Genomic DNA, 12435 nt, shown 5'->3' on the forward strand with positions numbered 1-12435 from the left:
AGTCTATCTTAATGTCAGACTACATAGTAATGTATATTCAGAGTTTGAATTTTCTCTAATAACCTCCCTATAATTATTAACTCTTAGCTTTTTATGTTTTTCTTTAGAAAAATGATGACAACTATGGGACATGAATACATAAGAACCAGTGAATTTTATATGTAGTTTGATGAATAGACATTTTTCATTTATACTTAGGATTGTCTTTTGTTAAAAAAGATAATACTAGTAACTAACTAATTCTTACAAAATGACTGAGGTTGAGCTTCTAACACCACTTTGTTGGGTCATGTTGCATTTCTGAAGATGTTTTTAAAAGAAGATTCTAATTCACTTTCTCAGCCAATCACTTACAAAAACAATGTGGTGATTAAGCAAGAAATAACTATTTAAATGTATTCCATTTATTTTAATCAGTAGAGGTTAGTGATATCCCTGTAACAAGCCTCTTATTAGAAGTATAAATTCTAAAAATTCTATTATGTCTTTAGAACATAGCTGTCATCTATTAGAGTATAACTGGCAGCAAATTAAAGCAGGAGAATTATCATGAAATTATGACAAAGTATTATAAGACTGGTATTACTAAGTAAGATCAGAGAGGAATGGCAATTCATTTCACAAAAATTTACTATTTGAAATTTCTGAATCTATGCTATAGTTAGTATATAGACTCATTCTTAAGAGAAAAGGCTTAAAAAGAAAAAATTGATTTCTGGAAATCTACATTGTAATTCTCATGAAGTTAAAAATGAACCATCTGATCTTAAAACTCAAGTTATACTGCATCTAAGAAGATTCAGATAGCTGTTGGTCTAGGTTAATAAACACCATCTAGAGGTCCATTCTCAAACTAGACCTGTTCAGGAGTTCTTTGTCATCTCAAGGTAATCACCACTGTCTATTCAGAGCAGCTCAAATCTTCTTGAAGTACACTAAATATTCCCAAACCACTAGGAATCTCAACAGTTATGACCAACTTAATCCAAAGCACAGCATAGTGACTATAATTACAGTAGCTTAGACATGACATACAAACAATAGGTGGCCAGTTTTCATCTAGCGACCAAAAAAAATTTACCAATACAGAACTTCATTGGAATTTGAAAGACATTTTGAGAACCTCTAAACAAATGAAAAAAATTTCACTTCAATTTTTTTTGGTAACACACATGAGCAAGTTGTTTTACTGGATCAAAAACACCACATACTGGTACTTTACAATGCCATCTACCATACTGATTACACAAATGAAGCCAGAATTTTTTTAACTTTTTCTTCTTTAAAGTATAAAATATGTAAATTACTAAAAGTCCTAACACTAGTATCAAACTTTGAAAATTGAAGCACATTAAAGATATTACATTAAGTATGGCTTTTCCTTCTGCTTAAAAACTACTTTAAGAAGTCAGTGGCTTTCTCAAACTAAATTAAAATCATGTGCAAATACTTCTGCTAAAATACAACTCTTCCAAAGAATCTCTCCCTGGATAGAAACCATCTCTAATAAGATGGATTAGCTATTATATAATCTAAGCTTTGCTGACATTTTTGTTTTTCCATAGTATTCTTACATGGAGATTTAAGAAATAAACATGTCCCACGTAGGTAGGTGCAGAAAACAGAACATATATTCCAGCTGCATTGCTGCAGTCAAGCACCAATGTTAGTAGAAGAGGCCAGACAAAAAGAGAGAGAGAGAGAGAGAGAGAGAGAGAGAGAAAGTTTACCTGGGTATAAAACAAATCAACATATACACTGCAAAAGGTGAGCTCTCCTGTGACAATGAAGATGAATGACTCTATGGTGAGCTCAAGAATCCTCTTACCAAAGTAATACATGACACAGGTGTGGCAGGAACTAGCAACACTTTCCTTTAATTCTACTCCGAAGGAATGGAAATGTATGAACAGAATGACTATAACTATAGTCATTTTCAACAATTATATGGGGAAAAAAGTGAAAAAGAAATAGAAAGAAATGGACAATGTCTAATCTACAAAATTAAAACATAAATTAATAAAACATACTGACAAGTGAGGTGTAAAACTGAAGATGTTCCCAGCAGAAAAGCTCTTGAGGAAAACCTCACCATTTTTGGCTACTTCTGCTATGATGTTAGCTACTTTGGCTGTGCAGGAAGACTGTGGAATCAACAGACTTGCAAACAGCTGAAGTATTCCACTTCCTTGGATTTTTTCACTCGTTTCCATATCTGAAAGAGACACACACAAAGAACTTTAGCGAAAATCTTCAACACTGACAACTTTATCTACAATAAAGTTTTCAAGAATTTGCACTATCCATAACAGAAATTAGTTCACTATACATTCAAGTATATACATTTATATAAATATACGTATAATCATCAATTCAACAAGCAGCTTTTATCTTGAGGTTTTATTTGCACAAACCACTTTATAATGCAATGTTTTGTCAATCTAAAGTCAAATTATAAAGAAATCATTTCTGAATATGCCATATGCACACCATATTTACGTTTTAATGTTAGTTCCAGCTTGGTCTATTCAGACTAGGAATGCTTTTGTTCTACTTCCCTTCTGAATTCTTAATGGCATATCATTATATATATGATTTCTATGGTTTCCTACATGCTATAGCAATTTTTAAAAAGATTTTATTTATTTATCCATGAGAGACACACAGAAAGGGGCAGAAAAATAGGCAGAGGGAGAGGCAGGCTCCCTTCAGGTATCCTGATGAGGGACATGATCCCAGGGTCCCAGGATCACACCCTGAGCTGAAGGCAGACACTCAACCACTGAGCCACCTAGGCATCCAGCGATAGCAATTTTTAATAGCAATTAAATGAACAAAAAACCCACCTAATGTCATTTTATATGGGATCATACAGAGGAGACTATAAAGTTCTAATGACTACTGTGTTTTTCATAGAATTCATCCAAATGACCACTAATGAAGAAGAGAAATAGTAAACAGCAATGAGGCCATAGTATTCAGAATTCTATTTGTTGATATAGAAATTTAAAAGTCCCCTACTTCTTTTCTTCTCTTCTTTGTTAAAATACAAATATACTTTCTATGAAATTAAGCCACTCATGTACCTGCTATTAAAAGAATGACCTAATAAAAGACAATAAAACACTGGAATGATGATGGAAGTAAAGAAAAACTCAAAGAAATAAAATTTAAAATTACTATTTGATTCTGAACAATGAAGAGGAATGGCATGTGTTTAAAGATAGAGTTATAAAGCTCAGTTAAACTTAAATCCAATTTAAATTCAGTCCTTTGTATCCTTTACATCCTTTGGATATACATAAAAACAAGAGGGAACTCTGCAGACTGCTTGTTAAGTAAATGGGAGCTGATGTGATCAAGAGAGAATTAGGAAAATCATTTTTAATAATTTGAGAGTCTATCCCCTAGACTCTTTATAGTAAGTGCTGATTACTTAGTATAGTGTTCTTCAAATTGTGGGTCCCAGTCCATAGGAATTCTGGCTTGGTGAACAAGAACCAGTAATTTGTTAAAGAGAGAAACAGAATTAACATCTGCTACAATAAAAGAGTAGGAAAAAAATTTGCCCATAGTAAGGTAAAACAAAGCAACTTTAGTTTGAGCTATGTGTATGCCCATGTACTACTCTATGTAAAATGCATCTCTAATTATATGTCTGGTCAAAAAAATTAAAAACCACTGTTCAATGCACCCTTGACTATGCAGGATTCTGAGCTAAAGAACCTTAATATTCTTTTAACATCATCAGGAGAAGCTAGAACTATGAAGTGACTGAAGAAATAGAAAATTATATGGAAAAATATACTTCCATTGATTTATTACCTTAAAAAAAGGTTATTTGCAACTGGTTATATGTGGGTGCTCACCTGTGACATTAGTACTACAGATCAAACGACCAAGATTATCCAATGTTGAAACTCCACCCATGCACTTCCTGCTACTATCATAAGCCTAGTACATTTTCATATAGCTAATACTATTTTAGTTTCTTATATTTATGTAGTATAATAAAAAAGATATTTTCAAGATTCTTTAAAACAGCCTTATTTATTAGTTGAAGAAACAGAGCCCAGAAAGATGAAGTAAACTTGTCTAAAGTTACTATCATCCTAATCACAGAGCATAAATAGCAACTTCAGATTTTTTGACACTAACAAATCAACATGTGTGTTACCTGGCATCCACTGGTGTGTGTGTATGTGTGTGTGTATTTTTCTTTTTAAGAACAGAAAACTTACTTACCCATGAATAGAGGAAACCTCCCCTTCTGTGTGTAGCTTTTTACTATGTTTCTTATAGTTCAGATTATTACAAACATAAACTACCCATGGTGGCACTTAAACACAGGAATATCCTTTAGGCAAGCATATTTATAAAATGCAATGTGACATTTGCTTTTGTTTCTTGGCTAAAAAAATAAGTTTTTAAGGTACTACCTGAAAACTGGACACCAAATTTCCATTAATTGATCCCCCTACCCCTGGAAGAAACAAAAAATAACTGAACTCAATTGCCATATAAAAACCCTTCCTTTTCTGACCATTGCTACCAGAAGATGTTCAACCCCAGAATGCTGGGGCACACTGCCCCAGGGGTCCTGTCCCACCATCTGCTGATGCTAGGATGACAGCAAGAGTCTGGCATAAGGCATGAATCACGATTAGATGTGACGCTGAGGCATTTGTGTGTGTGTGTGTGGAGGCGAGCAGTTAAGTGAAAATCACCCATGCATGTCTCATTTTAACCATAACTGAAAGAATGACTTAACATCAAAGCTCAACTACCAGGGGCAACAGAGGAAAAAGAGAACAAAACCCCCTTACATTCTTATGAGAACTGCCACAGGTTACAATCCAAGGAATTGGGAAAATAGTTGTACTAAAATAAAAATTTGGAATGGTACTTTTTTAATGCTACTGTCAGAGAAATTAAAAGGGAAAAACATTATCCATTTTTTTCATTTTTTCATATAAATCTGATTTACAATTTAGAAAAATCTAATGGTAATTCTATTAACCTCCTAGCATGTGGATTTCTGTGTAAGTTTCAAATACAAATTAAACAGCTGGGAATTATCTTCTTTCCTTGGCATAAAAACATAACCAAATACTGCATATCACTAAAATGCCTCTGTACAATAAATAATTATAAAGTTGCAGCCTTCATTTCATACATACTTCCTGCACTGGCATTCTACTGCATCTCAAAATGTATATTTATCTGTGAACTAAAAGATATTCTCAGATATCTCTGAGTACTCTTGAAATAATTTTAAAAGAACTTTAAGAAGTAGTCAGCGGTTAGTATTTGCAATCTAAATGACTGGCTACTTGTAAACAAATCGCACACTGTGATCAGGAGTCTTAAAAACAAAAAACAAACAAACGAAACAAAACAAAACAAAACAAAAAAAACCCAGGGAGACTTTTTATTATCTTTAGCCAGACTACTATTGACATTTTAACTACACTCCTTTTAAAGGTCTGTAGGAATCAATTCAGTATCTTTCTCCTCCTTCACATTTAGGTACAGTCATAAAAATGCTTGAGTATGCCTACAAATTATAAGCAGCTGACAGTCCTTGAATTTTGAAGAAGCCATATATGAAGGACAATTGCTACTCAACAGTAGTGTCTGTGGGAGCAACTACAGGAGTCATAGCCATCCATCACTGTGGCCTTGCAGTTCTGCAAGCACTCATTCTGTCCCTGTAGTCCTATGTTCACACTCCACCTAACCTTGATGGCAAGGAGGCAACTTAGTTATGAAACTGCCAGTGACAGAAAGAACAGAGAAAAGTGGGCAATTGGGTCGGAGAAACTTGAAAGAAGAGTAAATCAAGAAGCCAGGCCACAATGTCAATGCCATACAATGCCATATAGGAGAAGTTAAAAGAAGTACTCATATAACTTATCAAGGACAATAAATAACCCAGGAGGAGAGAATAAGTGGAATCAGAAGGAACCAATAATTTCTTCTAGAAAGATTAAAGTTCCCAAAAAAGCTGCTAAGTAAATAAGTTAAAATAACTGGCTTTACAATTAAACACTAAAAGGAGGTTTTCAGGTACATTACTAAGACAAGCTGAATTTATGATGTCAGCAGATAGACTACACGAGAATAAATTAATGGAAAGCATCTGATAACCAATTTAAACTCTAAGTTAGAAAAACAAAAATAATGACTGCTATTACTGTAACGCTATTAGATTAAAAATGTATTTAGATTAGATAGTATTGTTTTAGAGTAATAAAAAGTGTTTGAAGTTTTACTTAAAGTTATATGAACAATTAAAGAGCTGGTATCTTTACATTACATGTCCAAGCGATCCTTATGACAGACTATGAAGAAAAGACGCAGATTTCGCACTGACTGCAAGGACCAAGAATATGACTCATGACTCAAAGGGCCATGTGTCTCCTTTCCTAGGGAACTATGTATTACTTCTCAAAGGGTGGATTTTTAGAATATGGTTTAAAAAAAAGACCTGGCCCTGTGTCTAGGTGATTTGACCCAAATGCAGGGCATCATTTCATCATATGTGTGTATACTACCACACAGACAAGTTCCAAATCCTCTCTTCTTTTATCCAACTGAAAACAAAGAATTTGCACTTTGATATGCCATAGATACGTAAAATTTAATACTCCAAAAACCAAATTTATCCCTTTTCCCTTAAATTCATTCTAGTCTCTATCTCAGTGAATGGCGGGGAACCCATCTAAGCCAGAAACCCTAGAATGATTATAAACTTGTTACTTTTAGTAAATGCCTTTCTACCACCCACATTTAATCAGAGTGCAGGTTCCATAGATTCTATCTCACTAGCATCTTTTGTATCTGCTTTTCTATATCCACATTACTTCAGGTTCTCAGTTCTGACTTTAATTAAATCCAATAGCCTCCTCAAGAGTCTCCCTAACTTCAGCTCCCATCCCCCATCTGTTACCTACAGTAATAACAACATAAACTTCTAGAAATGTAAATTTCATGTCACTCCTCTACTTCAATCTTCAATCTTCAAATCATCAACCATAACATTTAATGAAACAAACACATCCATCATATTTCCCAACCTGTTTCCTGATGCTCCCTCACTGACATCCTACACTCTAGCCATACTAATTACTTGTAATAATCCAAATTAATCTTATTTTATATCTCCTTACTGCACATTTCCCATCTGAAATGCCACCCCCCCAACACACACACACACACTTTAGGTAATTCCAGCTCAGACTCTGTGTCTTCACTTAGAGACAGCGGATTAAAAGCCATCCAATCTTTCTAATGATATCTGACCAATATAACAACTACCTTAAATTCATATTGAGTATTCTTTTTAAATTTCAAGGTAATTTCAAATGTATTCTCATTTTATTTATTTTTAATCTCATCATTTTTAAAAAAGTCATATGAGGCAGCATTATAGTTTTTCTTTATATGACAGTTTTCTTCATATGACAAGTAAGGCCACATGATAAGATTACATTGGAAAAGGAAAAAGAAACCAGTTTCTCTGGTTCCAAGTCTAGTGTTCTTCCTACCACAATTTATTTAAAGATATGTGGTGATGACAATACTTTGACTAGATTTACCAAATTATTTGATGAGACATATTTTTATCTGACATATTTACAGGAGTAAGAACTAAAGTAATACAAATGAGTGGAAAAAGGATGTATAGTATTTTGAAATAAATTGAGGCAGTGACTGAAGGAAAGAAAGGGAACTAAGTACAGAGAAAGTGAAGCAGGTTTAAAATAGATTTAAAACATATAAGAAGAATATGCTGAGTATAAGAAGACTAAAGTAAGGGCCTGACAAAGAAGAAATTATTATTTCTAAAAGAAAATGGAAGTATACGAAGTAGAGAGTAGGGAAAAAATGGAATTTCTTTCACTGGTGAGAAGCTTTTTTTCCTCCAATAAGGATTTTAGGCAAATAAAAGGAACATGAGATACAGGAAAGAAAATGTATGCAGTCATGAAAAGAAAGAGGGCAGAACAAAGACCCATTTATAAAATGACTCACCATCAGAAACAGGTCTTACTAAGAGAGTAAGTTGTGACAGTCATTTTATAAAATTACAATAAATGATTCTGATAGTCTTGCAATCATTTCAATTCCAGGAATAATGAAAGCTGTGGGAGTGGGAGAAGCTATGTGTTTGGAAATCACTGAAAGAATAATCAGTGAGATCTACTAGTTTGACTCCTTTCCTTAAAATTACCACTAACTAGGTCATAAAATAGTTGCTAAAAATTAAGAGTTCTGTGGTTAAAAAATAAAAGAAAGATATTTACTGAGAAACTAAACACCAGGAAGAAATGTTTTAATGATTATAGTAAAAGCAGAGTGAGTATATAACCATAATTGTTCACTTAAAAGTTTAAAGTACTCAAAATACGGTCCTGATAGCAAATGTGGATTTCTTCACTGCAAATTAAGACAATGAGGTTATAGTAAAACACAGTGAAGGAATATTTTCAGTAAAAGACCCATCTCCACCCTGCTGTCAAGTACCTTAGGTGAAAATATAAAGAAAGCAAAAGAGATTTGACATTGTAGGATTCAGTAGGATTCTTTAAAATCCTTATTTTATTAATGTTTACTACAAGCCTATAGGATTATACACTGTTTCTCAAATAAACAATCATTTCTTACTGGAGCATCATAAAAAAAAGGATTGATCCAAGAAACGCACTTAACGAAATAATACTTAATGTGAACAAGTCAGCGTGATATAAAATTTATTCTACTTTTCCAGGAAAACAAGCAACAAAAAGGTACACAGAAAAGGAAAAAAAAGTAAGGAGTCACTTAAAATTGACATTACTGGGACGCCTGGGTGGCTCAGCAGTTAAGCGCATCTGCCTTCCGCTCAGGGCGTGATCCTGGAGTACCAGGATCGAGTCCTGCATTAGGTTGCCTGCATGGAGCCTGCTTCTCCCTCTGCCTATGTCTCTGCCTCTCTCTTTCTGTGTCTCTCATGAATAAATAAAATCTTTTTAAAAAATTGACATTACCATAACCTGGGCCAAAGAAGATGGAGCTTAACAGCTCACAGTATCAAATTGAGTTGTAATTAAGAAATGTCCAACAATAGATAACTACCATTGTGGCCTATCTATCCAATAGAGCATTTTAAATTCATTAGAAATATCTTAAAATATTTAACATCATGAATATATGCTCAAAAGTGTTTTTAAAAAAGGAAACTGTCATGATTGAAATTTTGTAAAATAAAAAATTACAATAAAAGCATTTTCTTTATTTTTAAGTTCTGTACCATATGCTGGCATTATTTTATAAACAGAAAATCTATTTTATTTTATTTTATTTTATTTTTAATTTATTTTTTATTGGTGTTCAATTTACCAACATACAGAATAACCCCCAGTGCCCGTCACCCATTCACTCCCACCCGCCCGCCCTCCTCCCCTTCTACCACCCCTAGTTCGTTTCCCAGAGTTAGCAGTCTTTACGTTCTGTCTCCCTTTCTGATATTTCCCACACATTTCTTCTCCCTTCCCTTATATTCCCTTTCACTATTATTTATATTCCCCAAATGAATGAGAACATATAATGTTTGTCCTTCTCTGACTGACTTACTTCACTCAGCCAGAAAATCTATTTTAAACCTATATATATGAGGACATATTGCAAGTAACAGATACTATTGTACATTCCAATATTACATTACAATAGAGGAATGTACTAGCTTACAATTCACATAATTATAAAATCTGAAAGTATAGTGAACTTCATGAGTAGTTTCCTGCTCCTGCTCCATTTCTCTGAGCTCTCCTCAACTTTCTCCTCTTCTGTTTATTGACATTATCAGGTAAGTTTGTATCATGGAGGAAAAATGGTTGTACTGGTTCCATGTCTTATAGGAAAGCAACACAGAAGTCTCTTCTTTCCCTACACCTCTCCTCCCCACTTCAAAATAAAGACCAAAAGTACCATGGCTCACATGAACTGAACCAATCTGATTTAATTAACTTGGCCAGATGGATTGGCCATCCCATGTATTCATCAGTTTAGGCCTGCAATTTTAGTGAATAGACGCTGTAACCCTGGGGGTTGAGATGAGGGTCACCTCTCCGAAATTTCACAGCTTCCCCCAAAGGAGGAGTGTTTACGAGAAAAGGAGGGAGAAAGGGCAGGGGCCAGGAGAATCTTAAGTAATAGTAAAGATAAAAAAAAAAAAAAGAATTGTAGAGACATGGCATAAAAGAAGCAAAGAACTGATCAAGATCTGTAGTGATTTACTATTGCTTTATTTAGAAAGAGAAAACAAATCCAAGTAAAATCAAATTGGCTTAAGTAAAACAAAAGTTTTTAAAGTGTTGTGGGAGGAAATTAAATATTTTCTTTTAAGTGCAGTCTTAGAGAACAGGAACTAAAAGTTAGTTGCCTATTTTTTAAAAGCCAAGTGAGGCTCAAGATATAGGGTTCCAGGTAGAGAATGAGTAAGTCACAAGAATTAAAGAGCAAAGAAATGTAGTCAATGATGCTATAAAAGCATGTAACAAGACAGACGGTACCTACACTTGGGGTGAGCACAGCATAAGGTATAAACCTCTCAAATCCTAAGTTGTAAACCAGAAATTATTCTAACACTGTGTCAACTATACTCAAAATAAAATTGAATGAATGAATTAACTAATTAATTAAGGCTTGAAAATAGGGAAGCAAAAAAGAAGATATTATCAACCAAGAACAAATTTGGTCAATTTCCCAAAGGTTAAAGAACACTTCAGAACAGATGACTTAATGCTGAAATGATAAATAATCACTAATCTTATATAAATTTTGGTAGAGGTTCTTAATTATTAGGGGGGAATGACGAGGTTATATGCTGTAACACAAGAGTAGTAGGCTATAATATATTTTGAATAAATATAGAATAAATTCCATATTTTAAAAAGTGTGTGTTTGGGAGACTGAAGAAAGAAGTCCTACCCTGAGAAATGAATGGAAGAAATAACAAACCAAAGCACTTCAAGAAAAATAACATACAAGATTGTCAGTTGAAATAGTAATTGTTACAGAATAAGTCATGAGAGATTTTGAGAGACCATAATGATTTTACTTGTGTTTAGAGACATCAAGAATAAGAACAAAGAACCAACTGGTAAAATGCTGATAATTCTATTCAAAATAAACCTAGCACTACAATTGCGCTGAATTATTTTGAAAAGAGAAGAATCAAGTAAACTTCTCCAACACTTTTCAATATACTTTGTCTACCGCAGTAACAAAAAAACCCCAAGAACACTAAACTTTAAAAAGAGAAACAGACTTCAGACCACCTTAACCTACCAAAAAATGGGGATAAGTTATATGTTGGATTTAATTACTGCTCATAACATAGTTACTAAATAATGGCTCTTAAAATACATGAGATTGAAAAGCTATCAGTAAACCAACAGACATCATACATCATGAAATGAAAGCTGTGAGGAAACATGTACCACATTTCCTGAGAAACTTCTTTCCTTAAGAAACATATGCTAATGAAGGAGTAGGATATCACCATTACACATAATGTAAGTTACACTGTTAACATCTGTGAGGTTTCCTAACTACTAGATTCATGCATTGAGTTAGCTTTAAATACTAAGTATCTACCACGTCCTAGGCAAATGGCTAACAAGAGATATACTTACCTTGCCCTCAAAGAGTTTATCTTCAGCGAGACAGACAAGTATAAAAGCAGTTATAATATTTTGATTCAAATCCACTCTGTACTTAATGTACAGAGGCACCTAATCCAATCTGCCAAATCTTCATATTTGATGATCATCCGTTGTTTTAGAACCTCATTTCCCCCACAAAACTATCATTTTCTGTATTTTATTGCTTTGTTAGTCCATACTAGAATGGACGGTATTAGAGACCAAGCTAGCCTAGGCAAAACATTTATCCAGAGTGGCTAGAATCAGGATTCAAGAATATAGTAGATATCACAGAGTGGAAGTAAAAGGATGTATCATGAGGTCTGTTATCATCACTAGGATCCTCACCATACACTTTCCTCTCCTCTCACACACAACTCACATACAACCTTTGTGGCCACTTAAGGTTCCATGATAGCTTAGAGAATAAAGAAACTAGTTTGGATTATAGAATCTTGCAGATATCAGAACGCTCTTCCAAGTACAATATTTCAAAATGATCTTCTACCTCAGCCCTATCCTCAAAAACAGCCCTGACTCTCTATTCCCTACCACAGTTATACTTCCCCAATCCTATCACCGTAATAACCAATTATCCTGAGAGTAAAAGCAAGACTAACAAAGTGACCTTGGTTCCAACTTGGAGATATTTGTGCTCTAAAAACTTAAAATGCTCTTTGTAGACTTCAGGGAATGGTGGGTAATACGTAGCACACTAAATGAGTGCTGAAAGTTTTTCAAATTA

At 33.9% G+C, this 12435-nt stretch overlaps 1 protein-coding gene across 16 annotated transcripts in view; it reads right to left on the minus strand.

Annotated features, from left to right (window-relative positions):
- The window catches only part of RAP1GDS1 (Rap1 GTPase-GDP dissociation stimulator 1), a 159897-nt gene that overhangs the window by 94490 nt on the left and 52972 nt on the right, over nucleotides 1-12435 (minus strand). For 14 of the 16 annotated variants that reach the window (XR_005382801.1, XR_005382800.1, XR_005382802.1 and 11 more), the window contains exon 3: nucleotides 2093-2215. Coding sequence is in view for 4 of the 16 variants with exons in the window: in XM_038582073.1 (XP_038438001.1) it covers nucleotides 2093-2215 (123 nt within the window). In the remaining 12 variants the exon portion in view is untranslated. Of the gene's footprint in view, nucleotides 1-2030; nucleotides 2216-12435 lie in introns of those variants that run through there. The other 2 variants (XM_038582077.1, XM_038582076.1) reach the window with 2 other exon arrangements.

The sequence above is a fragment of the Canis lupus genome, chromosome 32 (assembly GCF_011100685.1).
Source record: "Canis lupus familiaris isolate Mischka breed German Shepherd chromosome 32, alternate assembly UU_Cfam_GSD_1.0, whole genome shotgun sequence".
Lineage (NCBI taxonomy): Eukaryota > Metazoa > Chordata > Mammalia > Carnivora > Canidae > Canis > Canis lupus.